The sequence below is a fragment of the Lipophrys pholis genome, assembly GCF_963383615.2.
Source record: "Lipophrys pholis genome assembly, chromosome: 13".
Classification (NCBI taxonomy): Eukaryota; Metazoa; Chordata; class Actinopteri; order Blenniiformes; family Blenniidae; genus Lipophrys; species Lipophrys pholis.
In genome coordinates this window covers 9,764,368-9,782,446 of record NC_137632.1, presented here as the reverse complement: position 1 = coordinate 9,782,446, position 18,079 = coordinate 9,764,368, and the positions used below count along the sequence as shown (strand labels likewise).

The 18,079-nt window shown below is 42.9% G+C and overlaps 1 protein-coding gene across 1 annotated transcript in view; it reads left to right on the top strand.

Moving 5' to 3' along the window:
• The window catches only part of plcl1 (phospholipase C like 1), an 83,194-nt gene that overhangs the window by 57,273 nt on the left and 7,842 nt on the right, over positions 1-18,079 (top strand). The window contains exons 3-8 of the mRNA XM_080477921.1: positions 1,177-1,464; positions 1,805-2,101; positions 2,599-2,990; positions 4,992-6,123; positions 6,965-7,141; positions 13,917-14,279. Of these exons, the coding sequence (XP_080334047.1) occupies positions 1,177-1,464; positions 1,805-2,101; positions 2,599-2,990; positions 4,992-6,123; positions 6,965-7,141; positions 13,917-14,279 (2,649 nt within the window). The remainder of the gene's footprint in view (positions 1-1,176; positions 1,465-1,804; positions 2,102-2,598; positions 2,991-4,991; positions 6,124-6,964; positions 7,142-13,916; positions 14,280-18,079) is intronic.

The following is an 18,079-nucleotide window of genomic DNA, read 5'->3' as shown; positions in this document are numbered from 1 at the left end:
GTTTAACCTCTAGAGTTATCGTTGCTGGCCCATGAGGTGAGGCATCATGTGGACAACTCGGGCCAGATCAAACATGCTGATCTACCGTGGCGACCCTGGAAGGGAGCTGTCACCCACTTTGTGGGAAATCTCAGCAACGTAATCTGGGATGATTTGATGAGATGGTGGTGATCAGATATTGCAGTAACTGCAATCCCATGTTTGTCCAAACCCTGTTGAATGTGATGTATCGGGACATCAGACGCGCGTATGAACTGATTGAATCATCAGTGATCAGTGTGGCTTATCGATGCAACATTTTGTCAAACGTTTACTGCGATGCAGGAATAGACTGGTTGGACTTTCAATGTTCCTCTTGTGCTCCTTCAGGGATACAAACATGTTCACTCTGATTCGACGATGACCTGATGACACTGAGGTAGTTAAACGTCAGTGCGGCTTCTCCAAGGCTTGTCACAAGTCTCGAGAAGGGTTTCTAACTGACAAGAGAGAATTGAACTGATTGCAGTAGTGGATCGCCTTATATATCATTCTATTCTGTTCTAATTAGCGTCAAGAACACAATCAAATCACATCTTGCACAAATGCCTTTTTTAATATAAATATGGTCTTATTATATTGTCCCATAATTTCTGTCACATCTTCGCTTTAATTGAATTTTGTAAAACCAAACAGAACAATTAGACTTTGACTCTGCATGACTGGAAATATGTTAAATTGGAGCAAACACTAACTCCAACTCAAGATGACATGTCGCTGTCCTAGCAGGAGTTTACATTTTATCTCTTGATGGCCTTGAGGGGATTTCTTCAAATTTGGTCATAAATGCTGACATTCATATGAGGATGAACTGAAGGATTGTTGTGATCAAACATCAAGGTTGTCTTCCTTTTAATCGAGTTTGTTCAATTCCTCATGGAGTTAGTTGACCACTGTCATGGTCATGACTATATTTATTAAAAAGGAGAAAGGATGACTTGACTCAGTAATTCGGTTCCTTCTATCGTGAATTCCTGCATAGTTTGCTCTTGATAAATAGCTCAAATGTGGAGACTGACAAGATTACATTACCCATAAAGACTCAAATACCTGGAAATACATTATAAGAATTAGTGGTCTGAAAAAAGAAAACAAAACAGTGAAGTAAACTAGTTTTGCTGGTGGTCTTTGTTTCAGGTGAGCAGTGCTGCCGACTGCTTGGCCTTCATGCAAGGTGGGTGTGAACTGAAGAAGATCCGGCCCAACTCTCGAGTTTACTGCCGTTTCTACACTCTGGACTCGGACCTGAGCTGCTTACGCTGGGAGCCGTCCAAGAAGGACGGGGACCGAGCTCGGCTGGACGTGTCCAGCGTCCGGGAGGTCCGCACCGGGAAGAGCACGGAGACCTTCCTCCACAACGGCCCCCTCTCTGAACACCTGGCTGAGGAGGCCGCCTTCTCCATCATACACGGGGACGGCTACCAGGTGAAAGAGCCAAACAGCCAAGAAACACGTTCCTGTTTAAAAGGAGTATATAACCAAATTAGTGAATCTGAGAAATGAAAGTTGACTAAACATTAAGCAAAATGTATTCCATTTCAGTTTGAACGTCTTTATCGTGAATTTGATGATTTTTACACTATTACATATTGACTATATCTATTTTACATGAGATATAAGGACAGCTATACACATAGTTTCTATTTACTCTAAATAACTATATTATTTCCAGTTGGTTCTTTTTACAAAATATAAGAAGATGATGAAGCACAAATAAGTAAAAAAGCTAGATGTATAAAGATATCTTTTCTTTCCCTCCTCACAGTCTCTGGATTTGGTTGCACTGTCAGCAGACGTTGCCAACATCTGGGTAACAGGCCTGCGCTATCTGTTGGCTCATCCCTCCATCGTGGGAGGTGCGGGCGGCAGTGGGGGATTCGGTGTCGGGGGTCTCGGCGAAGGAGGAGGCGTGGCCATGGAAGGAAGCCTGGGATCCAAAATGAGGAGCGAGTGGCTGGAGGCGGAGTTCGCTAAGGTGGACGAGGACGGCTACGGCATTGTGTCGGAGGACGTCGCCGTTTCCACCATCTGCAAACTCTGCCCCGGCATCAAGGAGGCAAAGGTGTGCGCAGAGTTTTACAGCTTTCGTCTGAGATCAGCCCCTCTATGTCTTTTCAGCTTTTTATAGTTTGCGTTTGATTTCTTTCCCCCTCTGAGCCAGCGGTCTCACACACTTAAACAGACCAAATCTGGAAAGACAGAGAAAGAGATGCGGGGTGGTCTGTGAGAGCATGTTTGTGTGGAGATAAAACTGGTAAAGGAGGATTTTTGCAAGCTTGGGCATAGTGCCAAAGAGGAAATGATAGAGAAAAGAAAGCTGACCAAAAGGAAAACATGTGGTAAAGGCAGAGGAGGAAGAAAAGGTAGTTGCACTGTTATAAATAATTCAGTGCAGGTCAAATTAATATCCTTACTGGGATAAGTAAAGCCTAATCAGATTTGGTGGCTTTATTGAATGAGAATATTGGTAATTAACTTTACAGCTTTCACTCAATTAGCCGTCCAAATTTCCTGCGTCCCCTCACCTTCATCCGGGTTTCTCCTTTCCTCTCCCCTCAGGTACGTCTACGCTTCAAGGAGATCCAGCGGAGCAAGGAGAAGCTGACCTCGCACGTCACCCGCGAGGAGTTCCAAGAGGCCTTCTGCGAGCTCTGCACGCGGCCCGACGTCTACTTCCTGCTGGTGCAGCTGTCCAAGGACCGCGAGTGTCTGGACCCCCAGGACCTGCGCCTGTTCCTGGAGACGGAGCAGGGTCTGTCTCTGGCCACCACGGAGGGCTGCTGGGAACTGCTGCGGCGCTACGAGCCCTCCACTCAGGGCAAGGAGAGAGGCCTGCTGGGCCTGGATGGGTTCGCCCGCTACCTGCAGTCCCCCGAGTGCCAGCTCCTCGACCCCGAGCACCTGGGGGTCTGCCAGGACATGAACATGCCTCTGTCACACTACTACATCAGGTGGGTTTTTTTTTTTTTTTTTTTTTAAATGAGATCCACAGGTTCTCTTGAAGGAAAAGTGCAACTATTACTCTTTTGTTTTGAATATTTAGTTAACAGAAAAGCAACTTAAAATACAGGAGAAGTCATGAAAAAATAGCTGGTACATAATTACTTGTTCTTTAACATTCAAAAAGAATAAAGGTTAAAATAATAATACGTGCAGTAAAGTCATGTACATGTCTACTTGCATGTCATATGCAACCGAAATTCCCAACATATGATGCATTATATTTCCATTTCACCGATTTTTAAATAGCCAAAATGTTAAAAAATATTTATGAATACATTGCTGGTGCATGTTATTTTACTTTCTTGATTTTAATACACAGATTTTGTGTTTTATATTAACATTTTCTGAAAACAAGCACATTCACCTGTTCTTTTTGGCAAGTAGGTATTTGAATGGATGTTTATTTCTCTTGATTTTCAGTTAAAAAATGTTTTTATGAGATTTAAAAATAATTGCATTTCATAATTTTTTTGGCATTTTAGGTTGTACATCTACAGCGCACATGCATATTAATATATATTCAAAAAGGAGTGAGGAAAGTTTATGTTTTTTCATGTCTGTTTTCTAATTCCTTATCTTTTCCCCCCAAAAAATTTTTTTGACTTTTGATTATATTAGAGTGGAATTAACACTTAAGATTGAGATAAAAGTTCCTCCAAATGGATAGAATGTAAAAAAAAATGGAGCCTTTTATGAGCAGATTAGTTCATCTTACTGATGACAGACATGAGAGAAATTCAAAAAAATGATAATTAAAACACCTATTGGATCAGAGAAGGACGCTCAAGCTTTCAAGAAAAAGCGCCTGTTGCATGTAATGTTTGTGAGGAGAAAAAGTAGTTGCCATAATGTTAAAAATGACGCAGAATAAATCGAAGACGAAGCAGATTAAAAGTGGAAAAAATTCCCCATTCATGGCCTTATTTAAGAACACAAACAACTTCTAGATACGTCTTTCAAATGGACCATTTCTACCTCGTACTACTTTTCAATTCACTTCTATTCATATAGCAATACTGACAGCACAGTTCTCTCAAGTCTTTTACCATTATATCAAACATTTAAAAAAATACAATCCAACAAGACCCACATGCGCATGAAGAGGATAAAGATTCCGGCACAACCAGACTCAGAAGTGGCCTCACCTCCTGGATGAGGCAGAGGTGTTAAAACATGGAGCCCACGGGCCAAAACCGGGTTACATAAGTGAACAATCCAGGACCTTGAAAAGTTTAAGGATTACAATCCCTCAAACCTTTCCCACTTTTTTAGTTTTTCATGTCAGATATAGTTTTGAAAAGAATTGCATCAAGCCTTATTTTATGTTGAGTTTCTGTTTTAAATTTTGAGATATTCAATTGTAATTAAAGGACTTTGACGTCCCTGAGCTAGTATTATAACTGACTTAGAACATAAGAATTATTAAGAAAGAATTTTAAACAGGGGTTTGAATAATGAGACCACTTCCTGATAAAGGTTCAAAACTATTGTGGCCCTTAGGAGTAATTTTGTTGTAACAATCAACCATAAATGACTCCTATTCACTAGTTTTAAGTAACTTTCTTCTCAGATTTAGTTTTTATATCTTATACTTGGGCTACCCTTTTTTGCAGTGCAGAGAGACCTTTTCTTACAAACACATTTATTATTAGTCACCATTTAAACTCAAACACATGTTTTTAGACTGTTGGAGGGAAAAACCCACACATGCACGGGAAGAACATGTAAATTCCACATGGGAAGGCCCCAAAACAAACAATAAAAAGAGATTTGAAAAGGGGATTTCTGCTCTCTCCCTTTTTAATTGTCCATAAATCCACCAGTCGTGCTGTCTTTTAGTTTAAGTAACAGTAGGAAATCCCTGTCACGTCATGAGAGGACTCAAACCTATCAGCAGGGCCGTATTTTCTGTAAAGTATGATTACATTTTTTGCATTTCCTTCACCCAGCACTTCATACCGCTCCTACCTGCTGGATGACCAAGTCCACGGCAGAGCGGATCTCGGGGGGCTGATCAAGGCCCTGCAGTCTGGTTGCAGATGTCTGGAGCTGGGAGTCACCGACGGCCCAGACGGGGAGCCTCTACTCGGTGTCGACTATGGAACAGATATCCCTCGCCATCACCATCATCATCATCACCATCATCACCACCACCACCACACTCCAGTCACCATCCGATCTGCCCTGGAGGTGGTCAATAAGTACGCCTTCCTGACCTCGCAGTACCCGCTCCTGGTGTACCTGTGTCAGCGCTGTTCTCCGGTGCAGCAGCGGACCATGGCCCAACACCTAAAGAAGGTCTTCGGATCCCGACTTTACACCCCCGAAGCCCTCCCCGTCAGCATTGGGGGGCGTGCCACGACTTTACCCTCCCCCGAGCAGCTGAAGGGACGCGTCATTTTAGTAGGGAAGAAACTTCCCCCAGAGCAAGACGGTTCAGACGGGGACGTTTCTGAGGAGGACGAGGAGATTGGAGGCGGGGGGCCCCTGGCGGGGAGGAGGATGACCATCCCAGGCGAGGAGGAGCTGGGCGTGGTACTGGTGGTGCCACCACCCTCTCAACCCAGGAAGCTCCGTCTACACAAGGAGCTGTCGGACTTGGTGGCCGTCGCTCGTACAGGCAGCCGCAGCTTCTACGCTCAGAGAGCAAGCAGCAAACAGGCGCAGCAGCAGTCTCCCCCCGGCAGCCCGTCCTCTCCCGGGACACCCATGCCTACTGAGGTGCCTTACTGGACACTGTGTTCTCTGGGCGAGGGAGAGGCTGGAAGGCTGACCAGCGAGAGCCCTGAGGACTTGGTAATGTTCACCAAGCGCACCCTGACCCGGGTACGACCCAGCTCGGTGCGTCTGGACTCCAGCAACCCCAACCCGCAAGGGTACTGGAAGGGAGGGGTCCAGCTTGTGGCCTTGAACCAGCAGACTCCCGGTGCCATGCTGGACCTTCATCGAGGTCGCTTCTCACAGAATGGAGGGTGTGGTTATATCCTCCGGCCCGCCGTGATGAGGGACGAGGTGTCGTATTTCAGTGCCCACACACATGGCTGCGTGCCTGGAGTCCCGCCTCAAACTCTGCGCATTAAGGTCCAGAGCTTGTTCTTTTTCCCATAACACTAAAGTCATGACAAAAGACCCAAATATGTTTTCTTTATGCAAATAACCTGCTACCTGCATTTCAAAAGTTGTCATATGTCACTGCCTTCATACTCTCAGACGTCCCTTATGGCATGGTTGTATACATACAGTAGAGAACAGTTTACATTGTTAGTTTCTTCATTTCTAATCTATTCATCAGTGAAACAGGTTCAAAATTGCTAAAATAAGTATTTCAGTCCCTCGTGGTATTTAAAGTTTGGTTTGGGGGATAATTTAGTTCCTTATGTTAAGAACCTGTTGACACAAGTCATCTGAAACTTTATCTGAATTCCACGCTGAGGTAATGTCATGGATATTCTTGTTTGCATGCACACATTTGGACAGTCTTTTCTTGAAGAGATCATTTGCTTTGTCTTTTTTCTTCCTTTCTCTGGTCCCACATGAGCTATACTGCTCACGGGTCATCACTGGCACGAGTCCATTTGATCTGAATCCATAAAGTCCCTGAATCACTACCAAATTATGCATGGAATGAATGCAGACAGACAGACGGCTCCTTCTGTGTCCGTTTGTGTATTTAGTATTGGCCATATATGGGTCCTAATGGTAGCTCTGACCGGAAGTATTAATTGTAGATAAAAGTTGTGTTACAGAAGTAAATGGAGACCCATAAATATTGGTTAAACCTTTATCAATTTAAACTAAAAAGAAAAAAAAAGACCCAAACTAAACTGAACAAACTTTATCTGATGTAAAACCCTAAAAACAAGCTCTTCAGATATCCCTCTTCTATTCCATCTCAAAATAATTACCTGTTTTCCTTTCACAGGTAATCAGTGCCCACAACCTGCCCAAGCCTCAGGGGTCTGGGGCAAAAGGAGAGGTCATCGACCCATATGTGGTTCTGGAGCTGCACGGTGTGCCAGCTGACTGTGCCGAGCAGCGGACGCGCACTGCTGCACAGAACCAGGACGACCCACTGTTTGACGAGACCTTCGAGTTTCAAGTAAGCCACTTCTGTGTGGACCAGACAAACAAAATAGGGAAGAGGGATTCTTTACCGAAAGTGGATTTTTAGTCGAGCCAACCCCGACTTCAAAGTTTGTTTCATAACCTCAATGTCTCAAGGTTTAAACAAATTCTAGTAGGTCCATTGCCAGTTAACACGTTTGTTTGTTTGTATGCTTCATAGGAGCGTGCTGATCTGAGTTCATTTGTGCTGTTTTATGTCAAAGTAGGAGATATTCACATTGTGAAAAAATATAGAGACGAATTTTGAGTCTCTATATCACCCACCACATGATTTTGTTCTTTCTTTTTTTTTGGTGATATTATACCGTCTGCTTCTTTGTGAGCAGTAGAGAAGCAAAATAAAGCCATTAGCAGTCCTGATGCGCAGCGTTGCCTCGCTGACAGGCGTCTGAATGAACTTTGATCTGAAATGAAGCCATCAGACGTTTTGATTTTTGAGCTGTTTGTCCACTGACTTTGAAATATGTGCACGAAAATGCAATGCTCCATCAATGCTTTGATTTTAGCTGGAAAAGGGTTCAAATCAAAACAAGAACACAATCAGAGTATCTGAAATTGGAGTCTGAGAGGGGGTCTGAAATACAATATTACATTATGCACATGCATTTGTGTCAGACGGCCAAATCATCCATTCAAATCTGTCTCCTGCCAAACTGCCAGGGCAATTACTGTCTCTTGATTACAGGTATTACCGGGCTCATTTTTTAGTCTTAGTGGAGTTACATTATGTCTGCAGGGAACTGCTGTGATGTGACGGGAGAGTACAGATCAGCTGCGACAGCTTGTCTTTATAACTCAGCCACGGTCACGCAGGACTCTGTCACTGAGAGGTGACAAAGCCCAAGCAGCACGTCATGTCTTGCAATAAATTCACTCCATGCCGAAGTGTATTCATGGGAGCGTCAGATTTAAATCTGGAGGGTATCTTCGGTGAAACACTCTAAGCTTGATTGTCGTGCGGTTCAAAGCCGACCCGCAGATTAATTATAACAGCTCTGAAAGAACAAAAGCTTCTTTTATTTGTTTTCAGTTTCCTATTTCCTATAAATATTCAATGTTCAAAACACAATCTTGTGCAACAAAAGTAAACTTGAGTTTCAAGAAGTGTTCCTTAATCTAACCTCACACAAACACCGTAATGATCAATAATTTACCAAAAAAAGCACCAAAACAGACTCCTATAAACCAAAATAGTATTTGAAATGTGTAAACAGGATTAATATTATTAAAAGCTGCCATGAAGTTATGTAAACGGCTTAAACAAGCTGCTGCACTTGCCTTGTGTGCCTCACTCTGCACATATAAACATGCCTCAGGCCGTGCTGCCTATGAGACACTTCCATACACATATTATGATGAGCAGCATTTCAGTGTCACATTGAACTAACTTAAATTTGCCAGGAAGAAATAAAAGAGAAATTCCTTTTTAAAAGGGAGGTTAAAGAGGTGAAAGTCACAGACGTGGCCTGATTCTAAATTTACCAGATGTGCGGGTTTTCCATCGACGATCTCGCTCGGAACTTCTCATGTGTCAAAAACATTGCTTGGCTGCACTTTTTTTGTCTTTCTGCTTTTCCAATATCAAGTGTGGTGTGCCAGTACTGCAGTTGTCAGAAAGGTATTTATTACCGATAATAATTGCGGGCTTGGCAATGCTAAAATTTGTATGTAGTGTCATTTCCCTTCCTCCCTCATAGTTTCCTGCATTTTTCCATGTTGCTGGTGTGCATTTTTCTTCATGACTCATCTGGTTCAATCCAAGTGGACTGAACAGATAAAATACAAATATTCAACTTTTCTGCAAAGGATTGAATTTCAGTTGCTCCCGTCCGGGTCACCACAGCAGTCGTAAACCATATGTTTGACATGCTGTTTTACTTGAGACGCCACCGTCAACCGTCCAATCACAAGCTCGCTGCTCTAACCTCCAGGCCACGACTGCTTGTGGATTTCTGGATAATGTCTCCTTAACAGACACGGATATTCACTCAAGAATAATCAGATTCCGTTTTGGTGATGCGAAGTCTTAAAACTGCCAGTCACCGATTGAGATCGTCAGTTCATCTTGTTCTTATTTGATAGCTCACAAATATTTTCGGTAGATTTTGATTGTCCGCTCTCACTATCATGTGAGCTGGGAGCCATTTTTGTGAATCTGGTTACCTCCAAATACTTTTCAAAAGGTTTCGGCAAAACCTTCAGTCTCAGGGACAGACAACCTTGATGATGATGAGAGCCACTAAAATGTCAGTGTCTACTAGAAGGCAAGATTTTAATGGATTTTTAATGAAGGGCGAAGTGAAAATCACAAATTAAGTTTGCTGACTCAAATTGCACACGTTGGTTATCTCCACTTTCAGATGCATTCAGTACTGCAATATTTAAGGGATTTTTTGTCATTAATTAAGTTCAATTGTGGCCCATTGCTCTCTTTCCTTGCATCAAGGTTTTTGGAAATGATCACGCGGGCGGTAAAGAAGGCAGACGGGGGCAGCATGTGGAGTGTGGGAGATTCATGTCTGAACTAAAGGAAGAAGTGATCAGGATTTGACTCAATGTCACTTTCAGTTTGTCCCATTCCACTTTCAGTGCCATCTTAGGGAAAAAAGGGGAACCGGTTGGCTGTTGTAAAGACGGGCTAGGGATGCCAGTCTAGCAGTAAATGTACAGTTCCCACTGCTGCTATTGAGGATTTCAGCTTCCGGTTCGCTGAGATAAAAGAAGATTGTTTCTTGGTGTCTCATCTGGAAGAAAAATGTATGCCCTGACGACAGCCTGGAGGCTGTATTGTTTAGTGTTAAAAACTAAACAAAACAAAACAAAAGTTAATTATTAAAACCTCTTAAATACCCACTGCTGATGTCTTTCCACATTCCTGATGAGTGTAACTCATTTTGGGGAAAACCAAACTCTTGCAGCACTCTTTAGTCCACTCTGATCCTCAACTGCTCTCCATGCTCACTTGGACTCGAGTATGAAGGGATTGTCACATGGTGGAAAAAAATTTAAAAAACTAAATTCATGTGTTCAATCACAGCACTGAAACATTAAAATGTCATTTTTTCCCCTCGCGCCAGCGTCATGAGAAACTAATTCAGAGCTGCAAATACATTTAATTCTCAATATTAAGATAACAGTGGTCTCTATATGTGGGTTGTCATGCAATTTAGATCAATTGGTGATGGTAAATTGCCCGTAATTATGAATATATGCATGTGTGGAAGGATGAATTAAGGTAACATGGCATTGAATTGGAGTGTATTTTCTTTCTTGTCTGTGGTAGAAAACTCATCAGTAAATACAACAGTAAATATATTGAAAAATGCAGGAGACACAGAGGGATAGGACATATTTTGGTTGACATTTTCTAAGTTAAACATCACATTTGTCACCTCAAACATGAAAAAAAAGAAACCATCCTTTGAGAGACTGTCTGCTGGCTGTGCAAAAAGAATAAAGATGCATGTAATTTCGTGAAAGCCACCAGGAGCCAGGACAGAACGGCTGAAGAGCTGCAGGTTGCAGACTCCTGGTCTAGACAAGACAATCGGTTCAAGTATAATTTGATTGGTTGGTGGAGGGATACAACTCCGCGCATGGCAATTCCAGCACGTACTTTCTGTTTGTAGCAGAAGAGTTCACAGGAGTTTTGTCGTCCACTTAAGTCTTCATTGATTTTGTCAGCTTACAGAAGTTGTGACAGAATTCTTTTGCTCAAAATGTACAATGTTTATTCAAAAAAAAAACTGGCACTGTGTCCGCTCAGTTTTGGCGAGAGGTGAGTTTCTGGCTCTGCTTGTCTCATTAGAATTGTAACTCAAGGCCGGGCGTCGAGCTGGAGGGCAGTGTGCCATGAAAGTCACACACAGAAACAACACACAGGAACTGGCGCGCAAACACAGCGGCTCATAATCAGACGTGTGGTCAGAAACGAGGTCATGCCGTTTGGTTGAGTAAGTGTGTCGTCCTCTTGAAGCACGTTCTCATATGTCTTAATCGTTCTCCTGCAAGTCTCCGACACACACACCCACACACACACACACACACACACACACACACACACACACACACACACACACACACACACACTGAATTGAACTGCAAAGCGCTGCTTCAGCTGTCTGTGCTTATAAAACACATAATAAGTGTTTCCTAACTGGGAGTGACAGTATAATATTGGGCAAAACTGTAATGATGTGCATAATATTGTAAATTGGGTTGTACTGGATGAGTTACAATTGCTTCACGTCGTCATATTTGGCTGTTGTAAATATAATTTTTATATCATTTTGAAATTACACTGATCTTTTTCCTATGAGTTCACACGACATGAAAACCAGTGCTGATAAACAGTACTTAAATTATCACTGTAACATTAATATGAGCCATGAACTCATGGAGACGATTTCAGCCTGGACTCTGGGGGTTATAAATATTAATTTCTAAATGTTATTTTGTTTTCGTCGGTGTAGTGGTTCATAACCTTACTTGATAGAAGATAAATATCCTGATTCAATTTCAGGCTTTAGGCAGATTTTGTGTGTTTTCATATGTCTGTGCGTGCGTGTGGATGTGTATGGAGTTTCTCAAGGACCCAGGGACTGATTTACAAAAGGGTTTTCCATGTTCTCGGCATGCGAACCAACACAGAAGAAATACCATTTTGAGCTGCATTTCCTCCCGTAAGCACGTCAAACTCTTATTCAAAAGCCCTGTATACAGAGCCTTAATCTATAATAACCTATGTGTTTGTTTTTGTTTGTTTGTGTTTGCCATGCAATGGACCTGGGGTGTAGATAAGTTCAATAAAGAAGGATAAAACTTACATGGATGGATGAATGGATGGAATAGTCATTCTATATTAGAGGGTGTAGTGGTCAGCATCATATCGTCTCACAGTCAGATTATTCAGTTAAATTACAAACTTTTGGACACTGGAATTTGCATGTTATAATCTGTGCTTGGAACTCTATGACCTCAGCCACTTGTGATGCAGGTATTAATACACAAAGGAACAAAGTTACTACAGTAACAAAATCTTTCCTGCTCATGATACATGTGTAACAGCCGAGAACATTTCAATCTCTGGTCCTGTTGCTTTCTGATGGAAATCACTGCCAAAAGCAGCTCAAGAGTAATGTTGTAGCTTCTTGACTTTTTCTCTTCAAGCAACAGTATCAAGTAACAAATAATGTTTCTTCAGCTCGAAGCTAATGCATTAGAATGATATAATTCACGTAGCAAATGTGGATGGATTTGTTTTACTACAGTGCTGTAGGCTTGTAGTGTTTCCCCATTCCTGGCTCGTAGCGAGTACATCCGTATTGAAGTCAGGGTTGAGCCGAGGGATATCGCCGTGAGGAGTTTGCATGTTCTCCCGATACATGCATGGGTTCTTCTAGTCCCCCCCCCCCCACCGATTGTGAACCACCTCCATCCATATGGACGTTGACTTATGCTTTAATGCCTGAATAGAAGTCTGTATTTGACAGAGGTTTTCATTTTAGATAAAAGTTATGGTAAATGAAGGCTGTTGGCAACAATTATCCACATTGAGCTTGAGATGCTCGCAGGAATTAAAAAAACAAATTGACGTATCGGGTCTCTAATCTTGCCTTTCTGCTGGTTTGCGATGGACTCATTATGCAAAGACACATTCCATGTTTCTTTAATCATGTGTGGGAAATTACAGCATCATTAATGGAGTGGAAGGTGAAGGTCTCCAAAGGTATGATTTAGATGTAATTAAAGAAAAATAACTATCCTCTGCAGCGGCACCTCGGTGGCTTTCCTGTTATTGTGCCATACAATTAACATAAACGGCACTGCGAGCGACACTCTGGAACATGAAATGAGATTATAATTGCCTCTTGCTGATGTAAACATCTCATAACGTTCAGTATATTGTTTCCTGCTAATGTCGAGCGGCTGGGGTTCGGAAACGGCAGAAAGATGCACAGATATGGTTGAATGCAAAGTGAGCCACCTCCACAGGTGACTGAGCATCTTTTAAAAGCGCCAATAGACAAACCGACGAGCTTGTTTACTCAGCCGCAAACCTCTGCGACATAAAGGAGCCTGATTTGCTCTCCAAAGGAAAAACGGGTTTGATTTGCACTTTGTTTAAAAGTGATGTGGAGTAAACAAGGTGATGAAGATGCTGTCACCGAGGACTTTTAAAGGTGCACCGATCAATTGGAATTAAAAGCTTCTATAAATGAATACTTATGTGTTTATTTCACTTCATTTCTTGCATGTTTACAATGCGGATGTGTTCTTTGAATAAATCCCTAACTTCAGGACATCTTCTGAAGATAACAGGCTTGATACTTTTCTTCCAATTTAGACAAAGAAACAAGCCAGATGTGGAGCCCGAATCAGTGATAGTGCAACAATTTAGGCTGATCTTGAACTGATCATCTTAGTACATCCACTGATCATTCAACAGAAAAGAAAAATGAGAATCATTCATAAAGTTAGACATTTGGCTCACATTAACACGTTATTTTTTAGGTTGAAAATTAATGGAATCACAAATGGCTTGAACAATGTTTAGGTTGTTTTTTTTTTTATATTTTTTCATTTCATTTCATCCATTGATCCTGATAGAGGCAACAATTTTAAAGCAGTTTTACAGATCGTGTGAAATGAGCTTTTACCATGAAGTGTATTTACATGTTGAAGACATCTGAGATAAGAGGTGCCAGAGTGGGTCGGTCCAGTAACCTGGTGTCATTTCTCATCTCCAGGTGAACATGCCCGAGCTGGCCTTGCTCCGCTTCGTGGTGTTAGACGACGACTACATCGGAGACGACTTCATTGGCCAGTACAGCGTGGCCTTCGAGTGCCTTCAGCCCGGCTACCGCAACGTGCCCCTGCTGGGACTAACGGGAGACCCCCTGCCCCACACCAGCCTGTTTGTACACGTGGCAGTCACCAACCGACGGGGAGGCGGGAAGGCCCAGCGGCGGGGCCTGTCGGTGAGGAGGGTGGGCCGGCGAGGGCGGGAGTACGTCACTCTGAGGCACACCAGCATCAAGGCGGTGGATGAGACGTTCAAAGCGGCTGCTTCTCCTCTGAAGGAGGCGACGGACCTGCGGGAGGACGCTCAGGTGAGACAGAAATCACTCTTAAACTATGTGACCACCAGAGAAATGGTTATGTGGAAAGTTTATGGGACATGCAGTCCAACACATGTTAATATCCATCGCCCTATATCGTCATACAACACAGGAAGTGCATTTTGTAAGCCAGATTTACACAATGTTAACTTACTAACTTACCTATATGTTAAATAACATATAGGTTACTAAGAAGTCATGCACCAGATTTACACGCATATACACATTTAACGCTACAGCTGTCCATGTCTCAAGTATATCAATCATTTTGCATAATCCTTGATCATTTATTATGTTTTGGGTTTTTTGGCATGGAAAACAAAATCTCCCAGAATATGCTTTATGAAAATCAAACCTTCCTGTTATACTTGTTAAGCTTTACTCACAAACATCAATGCCACCAAGGTCTCTCGATTTGTGGAGAGCGGTGGAGCATGCAAACTACACACAGAGATGTCTCCAGCCTGGATTTGATCCCATGACCATCTCGCTGTGTTGATAGTGTCGACCACCGCACCGCCAGAATAATCTCTGCCTGCTGTTAAGCTCAGCCGGATCATCCACAGACAGTTGTGGTTCTCAACATTTCTTTCAGAATGAAAATGAAAACTGTTCTCAGGGAGGATTGTGGATTATCCAGTAGACACCAGGATGCTTTTCCTGGAAAAGTATATTTTAAGTTTAGTTGTTTTTTGTTTTTTTTCATCATTTCAGGAGTGACTAACCCAATTCCATTCACCTACTTTGCACCAAGGTAAAGGCTAAAACCTGAAAACAGGACACATCCAACAAAAGGATTTTCACTCAATACCCCTGGAGGAGAGTGAGTGTGGTGAAGTGACCCTATGCTGAAAGGATGTTTGGCTCCAGAGTCGGACACGACTGAGCTGAAATCCCTCCGAGACGTTCATGATAGGCGAATAAGAGAGGAGGGGGAGGAGGAGGCGGAGAGGCAGCGACAAAGGAGTCGGTAAAAAGAGTGGAGGAGGATTATGAAGCTTCTATAAATACCGGCAAAAATAGAACCTGGTGGCACAACACCCACCAGCTCATCACTGAATACCAACACGTACACGTGGGCGACGTGAGTGGAATAATCATCTGCAGTCGATCTCTTCCTGGAAGCATATTTTATGAGCCATAAACATGTGGACTCTGTGGGTCGGCAAGAAAGTGCAAAAATATCCAAATACTTCAAAATATCTTTCACGAAAAGGTCCCCAACTGTTTGAGGTCCTGCTTACACAGCAACGATCGACTGGAAGAAGTTTCACAAAAACATCAGGAACGCTGAAAACGCTGTACTTTCCACGTCAGGCAACAAGTTTCTGACAACGAGGGAAACACCGTGATCATCCAAGATATGTGGACACAACACAAGGCTAAGCAGAGGAAGAAGGAGCACTTTGTGCAATAGGACCAACAAAGGCACACGATTGAGTGCTTTTAAACACACACCTGGAGGAAAGGCTTGTTGATACTTTGGTGGATCTACTGAATGGGAAATCGCAAAGAGTGCAGGATCACAGAACACATGAAACATTAAAGCGGAATTAAAACAGAGAAACCAAACCAGGGATGATAAACCACTTAACATAAACATTGCATGAAACAAGAAGATGTGGAGCAAATGTAGGACTAATAAACAATGAATGTAAGTGAGGGACCATGAGAGGATGACACATAGGGGAAACGCAGGGGGGGGGGGGACCTCATGAAGGCTTAAGAACCATGGAGAAAGAAAGCAAGCATACTTTATTGATCCCTTTGGGGGAAATTACTTCTCTGTATTTAACCTATCCTATTTATAGTTAACCTTAACCATACATGCCAGGAGCATTGGGCTCGAGAACCGGTGCGCGGAGTACACTGATTGGAGAACTGGTGCTGAACCCGAACCAGGTCTGCATGCCGCTCCAATCCAGGTGACCAACCATTTCCTAAACCGGGTCCAAATGTGGGTGAATTTGCCGAGTTTTAAGTCCAAAGCGGCCTCGCACATGCACAGGACCGAGCCAAATCTGCCAGCCGTGACTCTGGACCGGCGCCGGCTCACTCTTGGCTCGCCGCTGCCAGAGCGCAGCCAACTGGCTGCTCGTGTGTGGGTGAACATTCACAGTGTTTTGGGGTTCGCAGCTTTTTCCGTTTTTTTTTTCTTTAGTGCCAGTGCTCACATTCAGCTGTTTTTGGCTCCACCGGGCAGCAGGTTTTTACACAGAAGTGTCGAGATCGATCATGAAATTTACGTCCACTCTTCCCGAGATTGAAAACCTTTAATTGTGTTGGGCGTCATCTGGATGTCCGGCCAACAGTTTGGTCCTCACCCCGATATGTCCGCACATTTGAGCGTCATCCAGTTACACGCTGATGTCCAACGAGAAAAGTTTCTGCCAACTTTATTTCTTCTGGCATTCCTACGTGGAAGGATGAATGTTTCCCAGGCCACCATTAAAAAAAAACATGCAGGATGGTGAAGGAAGGAGAATGAAAGCACCGGTGTAATAAAGCGTAATGAGTGATGATGAATGGATGAAATTAAAATAGGTGATTGCAATGGAAGGAATGCAGGAGTGGGGTGAATGGAGGTAATGAGAGATGAAAAAGGATGGGAGACGGAGTAAGATGGATACATGAAAGTGGTGGTAAGACATAACTAAGGTAGATGAGGGAAAGGTAGGTGAGGATGATGATGGTGAGGGATGACTGGATGAACTGGCGACCTGTTAGGGTGTGTTTTTATGCACAAATTAAAAAAAGGCTCAAACTTGATATTACACCTACACACACTTGAAGGATTTCATCTGGGTTTTTTAAAAAATCTTTTTCTCGAGGGGCTCAAACCCCACCACACGCTACAACTAAAATACCGTTTCTTTGTTATATTCTGTAACGATGAGTTGATCTTCTCTGTGCTAGTATGGACTCAGTGATCCATACGATTAGTCCATGGCGAACGCAACCAACAGTGCATCCGAAGCCCTCATTGAATAGTCCTGTTTGTGTGTAATGTTATTGTTTTATTCCACACAAAAGAAAAACAACCAAAGGCACAATATTAGCATCCAATTCAACTTATTGATGCATGATCTTACTCGACCAGACCTGAGTTGAACGAAGCAACGCATGAGACTGATGTATGAACGCATGTAATACGTATAAATGCTTTTCAATTTTTTCACCATGTACATGTGGCCAATTTTATTTTTGCTGATTTAATATAATTAGGAATCAAGTATTTCCAGATCAGTAAAGCTTAATTTAACTGGTCTGTTGTATCAGCCAATGTGCTGATAATAAAATTGTGTTAGACAAAGTCCTGCAAATGATCAAATGTCCATCTCCTGCGTCAGCCGATCCTTCCTCATCAGGAAGTCAGACGTCCTCCCACACAAACGTTTCACTAATTGCATTCAATCTCCATGCCTCATGTCTTATTGTCCCTTTCTTTTGCACTCTCTCTGTCACCCGTGAGTCCAGCTGTGAGCTCATCTGCCACACACACGCAGTCATCATTCATCGTGCTGCACGCCCGTCTCATGCACTCGCAGACAGGTGGGCTGTGATGATTGCCGGTTCAGTTGGGGCTCTGCCAAGACAGTTCTCGTCTTCTCTGTTTGAATATAGACATAATAATGAAGTGACCCAGACAGTTCGACGGGGTTCTTTTATTTTCTGTGACCCAACCCGGATTTCCCACCTGACATACCTGCAGAGTCCATAAAAACCTTCCAGTCGCTGTTTCCTTTTGTGTTACCAGCTTTATTCCACATTGTCTCCTCTTCTGCCAAATG